We start from the raw sequence: 17723 nt of genomic DNA, 5'->3' as shown, positions 1-17723 counted from the left end.
AATGGGACAACCAGAGGTGTTGATGGATTAAGAGAAGCTTAGCTAGAACAGATGGAGAGCGGAGTGGGATGATGGTGATACTCACAGGGACTTGACTCTGCATCCGTACAAACCGAAAGCCGTGGGATGGGATGCCTCTGGGCACCGCCTCTGTTCTTTGTACAAACCGGGATGGTAATACCTGCTTCACAGAATCATCTAAAGATTAGAAATGAACGTGAATTAATCATGTCAACATATAAATTATATGTACATTAAGATAATTGATGGTGGTTCTTATCTCTTAAAGATTTTTTTAAAAGATTTTATTTATTTAATTGAGAGAGAGAGAGAGCACAAGTGGGGGTGGGGGCCGCGGAGCGGGGGCAAAGAGAGAGGGAGAAGCAGGCTCCCCGCTGAGCAGAGAGCTTTACCCCAGGACCCTGGGATCATAACCTGAGCCCAAGGTAGACGCTTAACCGACTGAGCCCCCCAGGCGCCCCTCTCTTAGAGAAAGATTTTAGAATGTCTCCTCCCCACCCCAACTCCATCAGAGGTTCCTTGGTGCATGTGATGTAATTCATTCTCTAAGAGTTGTGTTCCTGCCTTTAATACTCTAGTATATTTGAATGTAATTAAATGACACAGAAAAGTAAAGCAATGCTAGACTTTCAAGAAAAGAATTTAAAGCTCTCTCAGTTGAAGGAGAGAGAAGAGGGGAACCAGAAGTCAGAACCTAGTTCTATTCTGGTAGAACAGGAAGCTAGGGTATTCAGGTTGGAACCACGCTAGTGGGTAGCACATTGAGCTCGGGTAGTCCCCCACTTTATAGGACAGTCTGAAGCCATCCTACTATTTCTTTTTGTTTGTTTGATTCATTTTTGTAAAGTTGTCAAAAGAACCATGCCTTCGGAGAACAATTTCTGCTTCCTTTTCTCTCCATTAAAAGTAATTCATAAAACAGGATGACTTTTATCCCACATTTTAGAATGCCGCCCATTTTCAAAAATTTTGCAATTTCATTAGTTTGTCAAACGAGGTATCCTAATTTTTGCTTCATGAAATAGAAATAAACACACATATATCTTACTTCCTAAGGGACACCTACATCAAATTTTTAAAAACCTGATCTATGAAGCCAGGAATAAATTTGTCTTCCTGTTTTGGCAAAGGCTCTACAGAGAGAATTAGCATATCTTGTTAATTTAAAGGCTGTTAAAAATCAGCAGCTGGGTTTTCATGAAGTTGTCGAGCTGTATTTCCTAGTGATAGGTTGGAACAAGAAGCTATGTATGCCCTGAGCTCCTGTCATTCTGCAGAGTGCAAAGATTGGGTGATCCGGAATTCCATCCTGATTTGCCATTCTCAGACCCGGCATCTAAGACTCATCAGAGACACACGACAGAATTTTAACACACCTCTTTATCTTACGTCTATAATTGTGTTTTTTCTTTCCAATTTTTCATTTAAAAACCTGACTTTCATGTTTTATGAAGTCCCCTTTAGAAACTTTCAGGTGGCTGGCGGGATTCAGGGCCCAAGGTTCTTTCTTTCTTTCTTTTCTTTTTTTTTTTTTTTTGACGTTTTCACATATGTAACGTTTCTTTCATCTTTATCTGAAGAAGACTACACAAATTCCTGAGAATTGTCTCTTTCTCTCTGTCTTCTTCCTGTCTTTTGGATACATTTTATCTTGCCAGGTTCTTGACCTTTCCGAAAAGTGAAACACTTTCCAAAGGAAACCGTGAGTATGGAATTCTTTGTAGCACAATTTGTCCCTGATATCTTTAGGAAAGCTGTCTCTTTTGAACTCTGTGCCCTGTATGTGATAGAATCTATAAGAATTGTTTCTTGGCTTTTAAGAAGTAGAGAAGCTTAATTTTAACTCTTTTCATAATAGCTCACTTTAAGGAATGACCTGTGGGTACACAGCATCAGAATCTAGCAATGACCTGTTTACGTGGGTTCGTATAGTGGACACGTGGGTAACTTGGAGAAAAATAATACTCAAGGAGGATTTGAGTCTCCGTAGAATAATTTGATTCCATAGTCAGTCTAGTAAAGGCCGTCCACGGAGTAGCAATTATATTTTGGGAGGAAGAAGATTAAAATTTGAACCTGGTGTTCAGTGTTCTGGCTGAGGTAAGCTGGGGGAGACTGTGCCCACATCCGGATGAAGGAAGGTGAGCCCTAGGGAGAGCTGGGAGGCTACTGCCCCGAACGGGTCGGATCCCACTTACGTTGTTTAACAGCATAACATTTTACATTGCAAAAGCCGATTACTCAGATGCTAATAATTTGAGATTTATGATAATTGGATAAAGGATGTGATGAACTTTTTATTTGTAGTGTTTGTGAATAAAGCAAATAAAAAGGGTAAACAATATATGAACTATATTTTATGTAAAAAAAATTTCCAAATGTTTGTGTATGTCATTCATCAAGTTTATTGCAAACCATGTTTAATTATTCATTAGATTAAATTCAGAATGATCAGTACATGTCAACACTTTTTCAGCCTTTGAAAAGAAAATTACATCTCTTTTTTATCCTTCTGAAATGTGTGATTTTGCTAATTTAAACTTGTCTCCTATCATTCATTCAAATAAATTCTATTTATAGAACTTAATAAATGTTGTCACACATTTATGTGAAAAGTTGGAAAAATGTTCTGAATGATAAAGAATTATTAGCCTAAAGGTTAACTACCTATGGTTGAAATTATGTAAACATCCTAGACCCCTTGTGACAACAGGTTTTATAGGCAAAACATCCGAATGTAAGTTCAACATGAGTAAACGTCTTGAGACATAGAAAAGGGACATCACAGAGATTTGAGAACCAGCAAGAGATAGAAAATTTTTGACTTGCAGGCTATGGAGAGCAGCAGACCGAAGGTGCTGGAAACAGCGGAGGAGATCCAGGAAAGGCGTCAGGAGGTGTTGACTCGCTACAAGAGGTTCAAGGAGCTGGTGGCCGAGAGGGGTCAGAAGCTTGAAGATTCCTATCACTACCAGGTTTTCAGGCGGGATGCAGATGACCTAGAAAAGTGGATCTTGGAGAAACTCAAGATTGCAGATGATAAGAGCTATGAAGACCCAACTAACATACAGGTACTCTGCTCCTGTGACTTCCCCAGAGCAGACTCTGAGATCTCCAGGGAGGGAAGCATTCTTGTAATGAAAGTGCATATTTAGTTAACTGTCAGGGCATAATGTCGTAGGAAGTTCAGACTACCTGTTAGGGACCACAATTCTGCCTCTAAATGGCTCGTGTCTTTGACTTCTTAAGCTCGTGTCTTATGTACAGAGGAAACTCACTCCATGAATGTATTCTTAGTCTGAAGTTAAGCTATGGGCATAACAGTGACTGAGAGTTCGAAGAAGTTATGACACACCAGGCAACTTTAACATTTTGTGGTGAAGAAACATCAGTGCTTCCACTCTGCTCAGGATAGGAATTCAGTGGAATTTTCCCCAGGTTTCTCCCAAGGGGCTATCCGTGCCCTTGCTCTGTCCACATGACAGGCGTCAGGAGGAGAGCGTGGGTGGAGGTTCCTCTCCTCCATCTAGTAGAGCATGTGACAGAGTCATGACCAGAAGAAAGGGTTACCTGCTTAATAGGGGTAATTGATGTCGGTGAGGAAGCACCTGGATGAAGAACAAAGTGATATCTATTATATGACAACAACAGTATTATCTGATAAGCAGAAATCTCTCAATTAAAAAAGGCCATTATTGTAATAATCATCTTCCTCGTTGCATTCCACTTTCCATAGCACTTCCGTCCTGTTTTCTGAAGAGGAACGAATGTGGGACATCTTTTCATTCCCACCAAGGGCAATTGAGACTTAAAAATAACAGGGTATTTCCTGGGAACTCCCCAAAGTCAATGGAGACAGGACAAAACCTTTCTCTGTGGCCCTTGACTTTGATCCTGGGTTGGGTTGAAGTGGCCATTTCTTTTAGGATGTGAACCTCTCCAGCTCTGGTCATGGGTTATCACTTTATCTAGGTTGTGAAACAAGTAGTTCTGCCCAAAAGTAAGAAAAGGGACTGAAGGACCCCTTTATGGCCCAGGGACGCTAGGTTTCATTAGCCATAACTTCTGGTTTCTAAACTTCAGGGCAAGTATCTGAAACATGAATCCTTCGAAGCAGAAGTACAAGCAAAATCAAGGGTCATTCCTGAACTGGAAGAAATCAGGGAAACCCGATTTGCTGAGGGGCATTTTGCCCACGAGGACACCAAGGTAAATGTATGGTAGGGCTCTGTGAGAGATGTTTCCAATTGTTGACTACGTTAGCAGAGTTTTAATTGATTATGCCAGCTATAAATCTTGATGTAGCTGGCTTGGAACTGGGGTTCCTGACTTTTATCTTCCGGGGGCGTGGGCCAGGAAAGATGGTAGACGTCCTCCTCTTCCCTAGGGCAGGGAGAAGAGAGCTAAGATACAAAAGCTATCCTGGGATAGCATCACGGTCCTCTTGGCCACCGCAGGATAACTTGGCTTAAGATCAAGCCTTCTTCAACCCAGTTGCATGTGTCCCAGATGAACTGGCTTTCCGAAATGTCATTTCTAATGATTTCTTCTGACCTCAGAGTCCTTGTCCCTTAGATTCTCCAAACAAGAGATGCTCTGCTGTGTGAATCTTCTCTGAAATATCTCTCCCTTGTCTGTGATACCTTTTTCTTCACAGCCCAACCGCTGTGACTAATATTACAGTTCTCAAACCCCACTCTTCTGCTCATTTTGAAAACTCCTAAAATCCCCGGTCTTCAGCAAATCTTCCCTGAACACTGAGCACCACTTTGAAATCCATTACTAATGTATCAGCTCTTTCCTGACGTAATTCACACACTCTTCCAATGTTTGTGTTCATAGAGTCAACTCAGGATCTTTTCTGCATGACCGGATTTGTTTGTTTGTTTTTACTGTTGAAGTAGTTTTGAAATCCTTAAACCAAATTTATGTGACATATTTAAAAATCGGGTCTGATCTTTTCGCATTAAGAGTACAAATTCTAGTCCATTTTACTGTCGCAAAAATATGGTCAGAGAACACAGACTTTAACCAAAAGAGAACCTTACTGAAGAGTCTGTAAGAAGAAAAATCTCAAAACTTATGTATTGATATAAAACAGAAATTAATTTGGTATTTTTCACGGCTTTGTGGGCCACCAATCCCCCACATTAATTGAAAGAGTTGAGAAATGTTTGCGACATCTTCACAACTATCAGACTCCCCGCGCTCCATTAGACCACAGCACCAGAGCATTCAGAGAGAACTGTGGTCTGCGGGCTACCGTAGACAATGGAGTAGTGGAAAAAGACGAGATTCTTGAGGACATGACACAGAGAGTACCTTCAGTTTGACAAGTTATGTAATCCATGATCTCCTAAACTAACCTGGCATCAAAGCCTCCAATTGCATAGTCTCAATATTCTCATATTGCCTCTAATTTTCAACATAAATTAGCAACATCGCAGCTCTTACTCCTTCTGGCAAACAGTTCATGCTCCATTTCTTCTAGGACTTGCCAGTACTTAGAACACCCACTCTCTGCCTGTCATCTCCCTGTCAAAAGCCTATCGGTTCCTCAAGCTTCAATTCAACAAACTGAGCACTGTTACATGAATCCTTATTCCATCCTGTCTTACTGTTTGTAATCATTTCATCCTCTAAAGCCTCAAAGCAGTTTTACCTTTTTTTCCCTCTTATGGCAGATCGCGTGTGGTTTCGTTTAACAGCTACTCCCGTGCAGGTCGATATCCTCCTTTAAATATCTGTTGAGCAGTTAGTGCAGGAGAGAACGCAGTTTTTCTCCAGGCCAGTCTCTGCACGCGTCTCGGCGTCCGTACCGGCTCCAGCAGGGAGGGCGCGTGAGCCGTTTTGCCTCTCCCCCCGAAGGTCCATCTGGAAGAGCTGCACAAACTGTGGGACCTGCTGCTGGAGCTGACGCAGGAGAAGGGTGCCCTGCTGCTGCGGGCCCTGAAGCTTCAGCAGTACTTGCAGGAGTGCGCTGACATCTTGGAGTGGATCGGAGACAAGGTAGGGGACCCACAGGCCACAAGCAGCACTTCCCCTCCCCGTCCCAGGCACCCCCAGCCGTCTAACGCAGGCTGCTGGGAAAGCGGGCAGGGTGTCTGTTCCTGGACTTTGTTCCTTGAAAGAAGCAATTTTGGCAAAGATTTAGGGGTATCCTGGAGATAACTGACGTTGTGTGTGTGTGTGGGGGGGGGAGTGCCCTAGGCTTGTCCCCGTCTACCTGCCGTGACCCTTAGCTCCGCCTCCTAAGTGTTTGCTCTTACTGGTGCAGGCTGAGAGTGCTCCCTTCCTCCGGGCGGCCGCTCAGTACCTGGAGCTCCGGAGGTTTCTATTTTTGGAAACACTTGAGGAGCAATCCTGTAGTTAGGACTGAAGATACACCCACGCAAGTGCTTAGCGCGCGCTTTTGCAGATACGCAGTGTGTCAGTTGAGTGGGATCAGGATGAATTTATTTTTCACGTTCCCGAACACAAAAGGGTGCTTCCAGGAGCTTTGACCAACCGTGTCCCTGGTCTTTCTGAAGGATTACCCCGAAGAGCCATGTCCCCCGGACCAGGGTGCCCTCTCAGGAAATGCGCTCCTGCTTCCAGCTCTTTCCTGAAGGGTCTCTCCCAGGCTCCACCAGCCTCTCCTTCTGAGCTCTCCTGGGAGTGTGGGCAAGGGTTTTGGGCATTCGAACTGCAGAAACTGTTTCCTGGTGACTCAACTGACTTTCCTTACCCACAGGAGGCTATTGTGACGTCAGTGGAGCTGGGTGAGGACTGGGAGCGCACAGAAGTTCTGCACAAGAAGTTCGAGGAGTTCCAGGCGGAACTGGATGCCCGGCAGGAGAAAGTGGATGGAATAAACCAGTATGCCAACAAGTGCACCGAGGTGAGGTGGGGAGCAAAGGGTCAGGGCAGGGCAAAGGTTCTGATATGCAAAACACGAAGGACATGGGACATTGTGAGAAAACAGGGACACATGTCCCCGTGGTAACACACCCAGGGCAGTTTCCTCTCCTGTGTGGGTCCATCTCCTGCCAGTCCATGGAAATAGAGGTGCGAACGGGAGAGACAGTGTATGTGTGTGCACGTGGGTGTGCACGGGCACGTGTGCAGGGGAGCTAGACCCACCACCCGGTAACTCCCGGGCACCCATCACCCGTGTTGACACTGTACCCTGTCCCCCTGAAGAAGAACCAGAATAAAGTAGCAAAGAATATAAAATAACGGTGGGCTATCGTAAGGTATATGATGCCATTATACATGCGGTTTTTGTGAGTGGGGAAAGGAGAAGGGAGGCAGTTTTGCTTTCATTCACTTAAGAAAATGTTTAAATAGATTTTCAATAGCTGAGCAAAAATTCGGTGTGGGAATAAATAACCCTAGGATATGCAGGAAAATGGGGAGCCAGTCTGATTTTCCGTGCTATGAGGGAATTAGAAACTCTGACCGTCGGCCGTTGTGCTTTGCCAGCTGGTTTCATCATCACGTCAGCTCTAGGACAGGAAGGCTCCTGTGTTAAGGGAACCAAGGCTCAGGACGAACGGGTACTGGGGCAGGGGAAGTCACCTGTATCGCAGTTTATTTTCAGGTCACGTTTCCAACAATCTCTAAACCTTCTCCCTCCACCAGCTTTGTCTCATTGTGAAAGTTTCTCGGTTACTTATCACTATCGAACACATTGTCACACAACTTCAAACAACAAACACTTTCTTTTTTCCAGATTCAGTTCCTCAGCGAGGCGATTCTCCTGATCCCACCTGGTTTTCTTAAGTGGCTGCTGTTATTTGGTGGCTCAGCTGGGGTGGAGGGTCGAAACGGCCTTGCTCCCATGGCTGCGGACCTTGACTCACTTTCAGAGCAGTGTTTTTTGTTTGTTTGTTTTTTTGTGAGCCAGGGTTCCAAAAGTAAGAACAGAAGCTGAAGGGCCTTTTGAGGCCAAGGGGCAGGAGCTCCTATCATTTCTGCCATGTTCTATGGTAAGCCAGGCATAGGCCAAGCCAGATCCAAAGCCTGAGGAAATGGACTTCCCTTCTTGCAAGGAGGACTTCATAGCAAAATAACACGGCATTTTATCTAAGCTACCATAGGAAGGATTAATCCAATACAGAGCGTGACCTCTGCTCCTGTGGAGTGGAACCCACATAGCTACAAATATAAAGGGCCATACATTCAGGAAGGAGAATGCAGAAAATTCTGTCTGGAGAAGCTTCAGAATGGGAATGGCAATTCCAGGAGACAGGGACAGAAGGAGTAGAACGACTTGGACGAATAGGAACTGCTCGAAATTGCCAAGTGTCAAAATAGGTTGATGCCTTTAACTGAATCTAGTATTCATAAATCTCAGTGCTTCAAATCGTTTGCAAGGATGTATGAAATTTTCTGTAAAATTAAATGTGTGTGCGTATGTGAGGAATTATACACACATGCACACACATTTAATTTTGCAGAAAATTTAAAGAAAGGGAAACATCTCTCATTAGATTCTCAAAGGTGTCAGGACCCCAAAGGAGTTAAGAACCACAGTAATACAGTTTTGGAAAATAAAGTCCTATTTCACAGAGGGGATTTTTTCTTCCTGGGTTTTCAGGGGACTTGGCAGGCATCGACAAGGTGGAATTCTGAAAATAACATCATGGCTGAGGAATCTGTGTTGATGGTCTGCCCCAGTGCTGTGAGCAAAAGATATTTACAGTATCTGGCGGGTTGGCTTCTAGATTTTTGGTAAAGCCAGGGTGCAGGGCTGTGGTGAAGATTGGTATTTGGCTAAACGGTCATTCTCCATGCCTGGCAAGTTAGGAACCAGTGCGAAATGAAATGTGTTCAGTGGTTTTTGAAATAGGCTCACCTTTGCCGGACCCCGGCCCTGGTTTCCTCCTGCAGGAGAACCATCCCGAGCTGCCCTTGATCAAGCTGAAGCAGCATGAGGTGAACGCCGCCTGGGAGCGTCTCCTAGATCTGGCTCTGCAGAGACAGGAAACGCTGTCCGGCGCTGCAGACCTCCAGCGATTCAGAAGGTATGCTTTTGGCCAACACGTTACGGGAAACGCTGTAAGATCACCATGCTTGTACTTGGGCTAGCCTCTGTCTACTGTTAGCAATTAGTGGCCAACCTCTCAAACCAAAGTAAATCATGTGTTTGCCCTTAAGGCAGCAAGGGGGAGTGGAGTTAAGGCAACCGTGACCGACCCCTAGCCAAGTGTGTGATGATTGGAGCGCAGAGCAGTAAAACCAGCACTGGTGGATGAGTGATGGAAGCGCTGCAGACAAGGGCCGCGTACCAGGAACTGGGTGGGGGTGGGAGGTTGAGAGGGAAGAAGAAAGACAGTAAGAGCTGACCCACGCATGGGAAGAATATCTACAGGCCCAGTGACCAGATAATGCCCAAGCCGCTACATCTCAATGGAAACCACTAAAAGCAAAAACTACATTACTTTTTGCCAGGGAGTAGGAATTCAAGGTAACTGCGAGCTGAGTGAGCCAGGGTGGTCTTTGCTGCGTGTGTTGTTTGCTCTGGAATGCCTGCCATTTTCTTTGTCGGGACTCATGTGGCTGTCTGGCAGGGACGTGACTGAAGCCATCCAGTGGATCAAGGAGAAGGAGCCTCAAGTCACCTCTGAGGACTACGGCAAAGACCTCGTTAGCTCCGAGGCCCTGTTTCATAGTCACAAGGGCCTTGAGAGGAACCTCGCGGTCATGGAGGACAAGGTAAGCCACTGGTGGAAGCCTGGCTGGCCTCTTGGGCTGGAAGAGGCATTTGGTGGGTCCCTTGCCTCCAGAGGACACAGTAAATTCACTATTTTGAAAAAGGAGAAATTCCTATTCCTGAATATACTTCCTCGTTCTAGTACGTAACTTGCACGTGGACATTGGACGTCCTTTATTTTTATTTAAATATGCATACATGCTTTATATACTCTTGTGTTTTTTTGTGATGTACTTCATGATTTAAAAACAAAAAATATACCCCCAGGGGTGCCTGGGTGGCAGAGTCGTTAAGCGTCTGCCTTCAGCTCAGGGCGTGATCCCGGCGTTCTGGGATCGAGCCCCACATCAGGCTCCTCCGCTATGAGCCTGCTTCTTCCTCTCCCACTCCCCCTGCTTGTGTTCCCTCTCTCGCTGGCTGTCTCTATCTCTGTCAAATAAATAAATAAGATCTTTAAAAAAAATTATATACCTCCAAGAATGCTTTCCTAATCTCACTCAGTCCCTGCAGTCAGAGAATCTTTCCTCTTGTCAAACCACACTTCTGTCAGTTCCAGCTGATTCCTATTTCTTTTGTCCTTCCCTCAATAGATAAGGGAAGAAATTTCTCCTTCTTCTTCTCTTTCTTGCCCTCCTCCTTCCCCTCCCCTTCTCCTGACCGGCTCTCATTCTTGCTTCCTCCCCCTACAACATCACCCATAACCTCGGCTAGCTCCATCTGGAGGATGGACGGTGGAGTTGGTCCCCTGAGGGTCCCCACGTGCCGCCCCTGACCATAGCTTTGTCCCAAGAGCCAGTTTCTGAAAACCATCCCATTATTCTACTTCTTTCTTTCTTGCTCCATTTTTTGTATTTTGTCTTTTCCCCCTAATAATGAATAATAAAATCCCATAATTTGATGCATGATGATAATGAAATTTGAAATCCTAGACAACACCTGATTATAGTTAAATATAATGAAAGCACTAATGGTAACATGTGGAAAGTCACCCATATCCACATTTTTGCCCCGTGGCCTTGCTCCTTAGGAATTGTTCTCAGAATGGTTTAGTACTGCTGGAATTCTTAGCAGACATTCTCCTGGGCAAAAGTGTCTCTCTGATTCGCACAACAGTATTTATGGAAACAGTATAGAGGGTGGCGAAGGACAGTCTGAGGTCTAAACCTTGCTTCTTTTTTTTTTTTTTAAGATTTTTAATTTATTTATTTGAGAGAGAGAGAGACAGCCAGCGAGAGAGGGAACACAAGCAAGGGGAGTGGGAGAGGAAGAAGCAGGCTCCCAGGGGAGCAGAGAGTTATCAGTATTCACAGGGTTGTTTTGTCAGATCTCTCCCATAAAACTTTGTCAGGATGAACCTGAGTGCTTGGATTTCCCACTAGGTTTCTTTTTCATCCCAAAGGTGAAGGAGTTATGTGCCAAAGCGGACAAGCTGATGCTTTCCCACCCTCCAGAGGCATCTCAGATCCAACAGATGAAAGAGGATCTGGTCTCCAACTGGGAGCACCTTCGAGCCTTGGCTACCAACAGATACGCGAAGCTGCAGGCTTCCTATGGGTGGGAAAGCCCTCCTTTCTGTTGCTCCATCTCTACAGGGTTGGATATAACATCAAAAGCAGAAATTAAGAGTGAAAAGAATCAAATATGAGGGACCCAGCCCTCCTCCCTACTTGATGGTAGAGGCAAAAGAAGCTTTATTTGTTAAGAGAAGTCCCATGCGGGCTGACATAACACCCAGCATAACACCTCCCCGCACTGCACCCCATCGGTGTTCCTCTACTTAGAAAGTTGTAGAACGCTATCAGGGGGCCCAGGGACCTGGAAAAGCAGCTGCAGAAACCTCAAAATCCCCAGCCCTAGCCTACGAACTGAAATAAATTTCCAAGCTGAAGGGTGTAAAAATAAATCTAGAATTATTTCCTGAGTGTAGGCTAGCTTGCCAAAAAGCTGGGTATCATTTCACTAGTCAATGTGCATAGTTAGTCATTAAAAGACCAGAAAACAGTGTTTATCTTACTTTTACAATTCCAAATTAACTGGTGAGCATTTAATTATTTGAGCAGGTAACCGTTTTAGGGATTTTGTTTTTAGTAATAGAGTTAAGGGTGAGCTAAGGCCCACGAGGGCTCCCAACCTTTACTCTGGTCCCCTTTCCTGCCAGGTGCTCCCTGTTATTTATAAGCCATGGCTTATTTATTGGCCTCTTTGGGAGTACTTTACTCCACTCCAAGTGTCTCTGGAGCGGTGTGACCTTGTGATGTTGGAGAAGCAATGCCCATGTGTCTCATCCCACAATGACACGCCCATCCCAGGAGTCAGCAGCCTGGAGTGAAGGATAGCCTGCCCACTTGCCCCACGAAAGGAACTGGAAGCCCATCAGGGGGATGGAAGGGGTAGGGTTAGGGTGCAGAGCACCCTGCACGTCTCAGCTCAACCCAACAACCCTAACTCTTGGCTCAAAGTCCACTTACACCTGGTTTCTCCTTCTCGTCCTTTACCTTACCTCTCCTGCAGGTACCAGAGGTTCCTATCCGACTATGAGGAGCTCTCAGGCTGGATGAAGGAGAAGACCGCTCTGATCAGTGCTGATGAACTGCCCACAGACGTGGCTAGTGGGGAGGCCTTGCTGGACAGGCATCGGCAGCACAAGGTAGACAGGAAGAGCCCCCCCACGCCGTGGGCGGAAGAGGGAGGGGCCATGAGTGCTCCCCTGTAAGACATTTTGCCTTGTGGCCATAGCACGAGATCGACTCTTACGATGAGCGATTCCAATCTGCTGATGAGACTGGTCAGGATCTGCTGGACGCTGGTCACGAAGCTTCTGATGAAATTCGGGAAAAGGTAATCCTGGTTAACAGTGTGTGAAATTTTGATACCTATTTAGCCTCACTTAATTTCATAATAACATGATAATCTCTGAATAGGACGAGAAGTCCTATCGACATCTTAATAGTGACCCAAATTTCACGTATCGCAACTTTCCTTCACACATTGCTTCAGCTATGTCGAGTTATCTGCAATTCTCAGGACGTGATGTATGCTTCCTCACCCCTGAGCCTCTGTGTCCTGAACCCACCTGATTTCATCAACCTGCCTTCTACCTTATTTGAAACCTCCATACCGTCGCGCCTTGTCACACATGCTCTGTCCTTGTCTTCCGTGCTCACCTCTAGATTGTGGGTTCTTGGAGGACTGCACCTATTCCTCTTTGCAGTCCCTAAGAGGACTGGCACATGGCTGGCTTTATTCTCTCCTCTATACCTCAAATCACACTGATTTTCCTATATCGGTGTTTCTCAGATCTACATTCAATAACAGGAAAGCTTTACACCGTCAGAATCCCACTAACTCAACAATCAGGTTTGCCGTCCTCCTAATATCCTGGATCAAAAGGACTCACCTCAACCCCTTGAGCCCTGAGAGATTTTCCTTCAGTCACAGGGTCACAGGAACTCCCTGGGATGATGATTAAAATAAGATTTGTCGGCTCTTTGTATCTCATTAGGTTTCAAGCACAGCCTCTAGTGCCGGCGGCTGGGTGGGGTTGAGCTGGCCGTATTTTGAATTCATCCAGAACTCCAGGAAGAATCAAATATGGATTTTTATTTTTAACAATTTCCTGCCAAAGGAAACCTAAATCCTTGCCCACATACCTGTTATCCTGGGATTCCGAGAACCGTGCTGCCTTTTTGATGGGCTTACACAGCAATGGTGCTAATAAGCTGGAATTTCTTGGGCAGATGTGTGGGCAGGAACAAAGGCTCTTACAGGTTTGAGAATGTCACCTTCCCCTCTCTTTAGTGATTCTTATTTGCTTTGGGAAGAGAATGCGAACTTCTCAGTCTGATCATTTAAGGGCCCTATAAACTTCAACTTCATCAACCGTCCACCTTCTTTAGACACTGTGCTTTTCTCTGGACCACTTTGTGTAATCTAACAATTGTGTTATTGGAGCCATTGTGCACTCCTGGTATGTCCTCCTGAAATCCTGATCCCCCTCCCCACCCTTTAAATCTCTGTTTGATACGATACTTCCCACACTTCTACTCCCTGCGTCTTCCAATCAGAATTCATCATCTCTTCATTTCTACATACTAAGTGTGTTATTGTAGCCCTGCAATGCGTTTATCCCATTTTCTGCTGCAATGTGTGAAATGTGGGTACCTATTTAGCCCCCCTTAATCTCCTAATAATATGATACTCACTCAGACCTCGATGTCGTCAGAGAAAAGCCTGCTTCGCGTTCCTTTGTGCGTCCTTCCAAAGGCCCTGCATTTATCGGATGCTCACACCGTCTCTTCCTCTCCGCAGATGACAATACTGGCCAACGACTGGGCCGCCCTGCTGGGGCTGTGGGACCAGCGGCAGCTTCAGTACCTGCAGTGCATGTATCTGCACCTCTTCTATCGCGACAGCGAGCAAGTGGACAGCTGGATGAGCAGACAAGAGGTAACAGCAGGGGCTCAGCGAGTGTCCAGAAGTCATTTCTCCCACCCCTCATTTAGCACATGACGATCGGCCCCTCGCCGCCACTTCCGTGGGCTGGAGATTGTCCCAGGGAGTGGCGGGTGACCTACAAGGAGAAGATGCGACCGGCCCTTTCTATGAGGCTCCTACACTTCCCTCGCGAACAGCTGCCCGGAAGAATACCTAAGCGCACAGGGGGGAAGCATTAACCTCCACTGAACGTAGGCCAGATGCACATCGATCACGTTGCTAAGGGGTCAGGAGTAGAAGGTTGTGATGAGTCAGGCAAGCTTACCCAGAGTTTTCCTGGAGGGGTGAGCCGTCCCCTTGAGACAGGGTTGGGGACTCAGAATAGTGCCTGGATTGGCCAGGACGATTCCATGTGGACAGAACCAGACACAAAGGTGATAAAGTTGTGTGAGAGGATTGGGGAGGAGTCTGAATTCCTGCTGTTGGAGGTTGGTCCCTCCCCACCATCCCGCCATATGCTAATCCCACCTCACTGTCCCACCATCTCCTTGCCATCCTTAGTCTTTGCCCCAGAGACGTTCCAAAAGCAATGTTTCTCACCAACGAGGAAGAGCTGAGCTGTGTCTCTGTCTTCTACAGGCCTTCTTGGAGAACGAGGACTTGGGGAACTCCCTGGGCAGCGTGGAAGCCCTTCTTCAGAAGCATGATGACTTTGAGGAGGCCTTCACCGCCCAGGAAGAGAAGATCACAGTGAGTAAGGGGCTCTGGTGTGGGCGCTGGGTCCATGTTTGCTTGTGTTACCTCGTACAACACTGTCCTTAGAGAGAGCCACCTGTCACTCTCAGACATAACATGACGGTTCTTTGCAAAAGAGAAAACATCCAGAAAAGTAATCAAACCCATTTTTCTTATCACATTTCTTATTCCACAAAGCATATTTAGAAAGTTTTTAAAGATTTTTAGACATTTACATTTTCCAATAAAGTGAATGATTATCTTATTTTTTCTGCAGTGTAAGTAGATATGATTAGCTCCATGTCTGATACAGAATCATTACTTGGAAGTTTGAAATGTATTATTTACTTTTTTAGTTTTTTTCCTCTCCTGTAATGTCTCCATTTAGTTTTCTCAAGTAAAATCTAGTTGTCTAAACAACATCTGTTCTTTTCCTGTGTATCTTCAGCTGTCTGTTTCTCATCTAATGCGACCAGGGTTTTCCTGTGAACCCTACGTTACGATGTCCCAGAAACTGGTCAATGTATAAGCAGGGCTCAGACAAGTGTGCGAAGGTTTTATTGGTGCAATGTACTGTATGTCTCTGGCTGTCCTCTAGGCTGGTGCTGGCTTTTAACCCACATGCACTACCACTGGCAGCAGCAACAACCATAGCAATAGAATTCCAAGTCCTATCTGTTACTCTTCAGTCAATATGGAGATTAATATGGTCCCTTATCCACCCATATGCTTGCTCCGTGGATTTTCATTGGTAAAAGCTAACAGTGTAAAATAAGCTATTTGTTTTTTTAAAAGCTATTGTTTGTTTTTTATTGTTTATAAAATGCTATCATGTATTTTAGATGATTTTCCCATTCTTAATCATTTAATCCATCCTGAGTTCTAACAATTTGAGGACTTCATGAATGAATATGAGTAAAAAAAAATTTTTTTTCTAAGATTCTATTTATTTATTTGAGAGAGACAGAGTTCACAAGCAGGGGAGTGACAGAGGATGAAGGAGAAGCAGGCTCCCTGCCAAGCAAGGAATCCGATCTGGGGCTCGACCTCAGGACCCTGGGGTCATGACCTGAGCTGAAGGCAGATGCTAGACCGATTGAGCCACCCAGGTGCCCCTTGAGTAAAAATTTCTGACCCTTCTTCCTATGAGGCTAGGGATATAGATATAGATACAAATATATATAATAGATAGTGCAAGAGAAGGGGGGAGGGAGAGAGAGAGAAAGAGAGTGAGAGAGAGAGAGAGAGGCTGGCCACTGGACATGCCTATATCCACAATGCTTCCTCTTGAAAATTTAAGAATAGGAGTGCCTGGGTGGCTCAGTCGGTTAAGCCTTTGACTCTTGATTTCAGCTCAGGTCATGATCTCCTGGTCGTGAGATCAAGCCGCTAACTGGGCTCCTCACTCGGCACGGAGTCTACTTGGGATTCTCTCCCTCTCCTCCCCGTCCCTCCCCCCGCTTGAGGACATGCTTGCTCTCTCTCTCTCTCTCTCATAAATAAATACATACAATCTTAAAAAAATTTAAGAATAGATCAAATATTCATCTTCAAGTGACATCAAAATCCATTTACTGTAACCTAGATATTAAAAATATTGTGGCATAAAAGAGGGTAATTAACTTGTCAAATATACATTTTGAAACAGAATTTGTAATAGAAATCAGAACAGAACTAGGTCCCAGATCTCTGATCCTGCAAGTTGCTCTCTTCCTACATTGCTATGCTTCCTCTTTAAACAGCTGGCCAAACGGTAGCCCCTCACTCAGGGCCACTGAGGGAAAACCAGTCTGGTTTTATTGTATGTGTTTCCAGACCTTGGACAATAATGCAACGAAGCTGATTGACAGTGACCACTATGACTCCGAGAACATCGCAGCTCTCCGGGATAGCGTATGTCAGAAACCCCGCACGTGTGCCTGCCTGCATGTGCTCTGGGGCCCAGGGAGGGGTAGGGGCTCTGGAACCAAGCTGAGCAGTGAATCGCGTATGTCCATATTTGGCTTTGCTGACCATGAGTTTCTTCTTGATTTTTGCAGCTCTTGGCCCGACGGGATGCCCTGCGTAAGAGCGCTGCCACTCGGCGCAAACTCCTGGAGGATTCATGGCTTCTGCAGAAACTGTATGAGGACTCAGATGACCTAAAGAACTGGATCAACAAGAAGAAAAAGTTGGCAGATGATGAAGACTACAAGGTGAGCAGGGTTTTCAGACCCTGGGCTACTCAACAGGACTTAGTTTCATGGGGCTGGAGTCTAGAGCGCAAAGGCTGCTAGCGTTCAGCTGGTGACCCTCCTTACAGAGAAGGGCCTTGAGTCCCTCAAGGCAAGAGACTTTGTTAAAAGCCAAGAACCTGGTGTCTGGATTTCCTGTGCCCTGCTGCCTCTCACCTCTTTTCTCAGGTAGAACATCTTTTCTTTTCTTTTCTTTTCTTTTCTTTTCTTTTCTTTTCTTTTCTTTTCTTTTCTTTTCTTTTCTCTTCTCTTCTCTTCTCTTCTCTTCTCTTCTCTTCTCTTCTCTTCTCTTCTCTTTTCTTTCTTTCTTTCTTTCTTTCTTTCTTTCTTTCTTTCTTTCTTTCAAGATTTTATTTATTTATTTGAAAGAGAAAGCAAGAAAGAGAGAGAGAAAATGAGTTGCGGGGGGCAGGGAACAGAGGAAGAGGAAAAAGACTCACCACTGAGCAGGGAGCCCGGCGTGGGGCTCAATCCCAGGACCCTGGGATCATGACCTGAACCAAAGGCAGATGCCTAACCAACTGAGCCACCCAGGTGCCCCTCTCTGGCACAACTTCTAATGTTCCATAACTGAATGGGGGAAGGGAGGGACTGCTCCGTAT

The 17723-nt window shown here is 45.4% G+C and overlaps 1 protein-coding gene across 1 annotated transcript in view; it reads left to right on the top strand.

Moving 5' to 3' along the window:
- Positions 1–1523: 1523 nt before the first annotated feature.
- The window catches only part of SPTA1 (spectrin alpha, erythrocytic 1), a 65250-nt gene continuing 49050 nt past the window's right edge, over positions 1524–17723 (top strand). The window contains exons 1-14 of the mRNA XM_040635886.1: positions 1524–1723; positions 2853–3092; positions 4105–4230; positions 5890–6030; positions 6755–6901; positions 8896–9029; positions 9576–9720; positions 11118–11272; positions 12230–12365; positions 12455–12556; positions 14027–14164; positions 14792–14902; positions 16703–16780; positions 16927–17082. Of these exons, the coding sequence (XP_040491820.1) occupies positions 2856–3092; positions 4105–4230; positions 5890–6030; positions 6755–6901; positions 8896–9029; positions 9576–9720; positions 11118–11272; positions 12230–12365; positions 12455–12556; positions 14027–14164; positions 14792–14902; positions 16703–16780; positions 16927–17082 (1806 nt within the window). The 5' untranslated portion in view covers positions 1524–1723; positions 2853–2855. The remainder of the gene's footprint in view (positions 1724–2852; positions 3093–4104; positions 4231–5889; positions 6031–6754; positions 6902–8895; positions 9030–9575; positions 9721–11117; positions 11273–12229; positions 12366–12454; positions 12557–14026; positions 14165–14791; positions 14903–16702; positions 16781–16926; positions 17083–17723) is intronic.

The sequence above is a fragment of the Ursus maritimus genome, unplaced genomic scaffold (genome assembly GCF_017311325.1).
Source record: "Ursus maritimus isolate PB19 unplaced genomic scaffold, ASM1731132v1 scaffold_2, whole genome shotgun sequence".
Lineage (NCBI taxonomy): Eukaryota > Metazoa > Chordata > Mammalia > Carnivora > Ursidae > Ursus > Ursus maritimus.
This window is presented reverse-complemented; position numbering and strand designations above follow the sequence as displayed.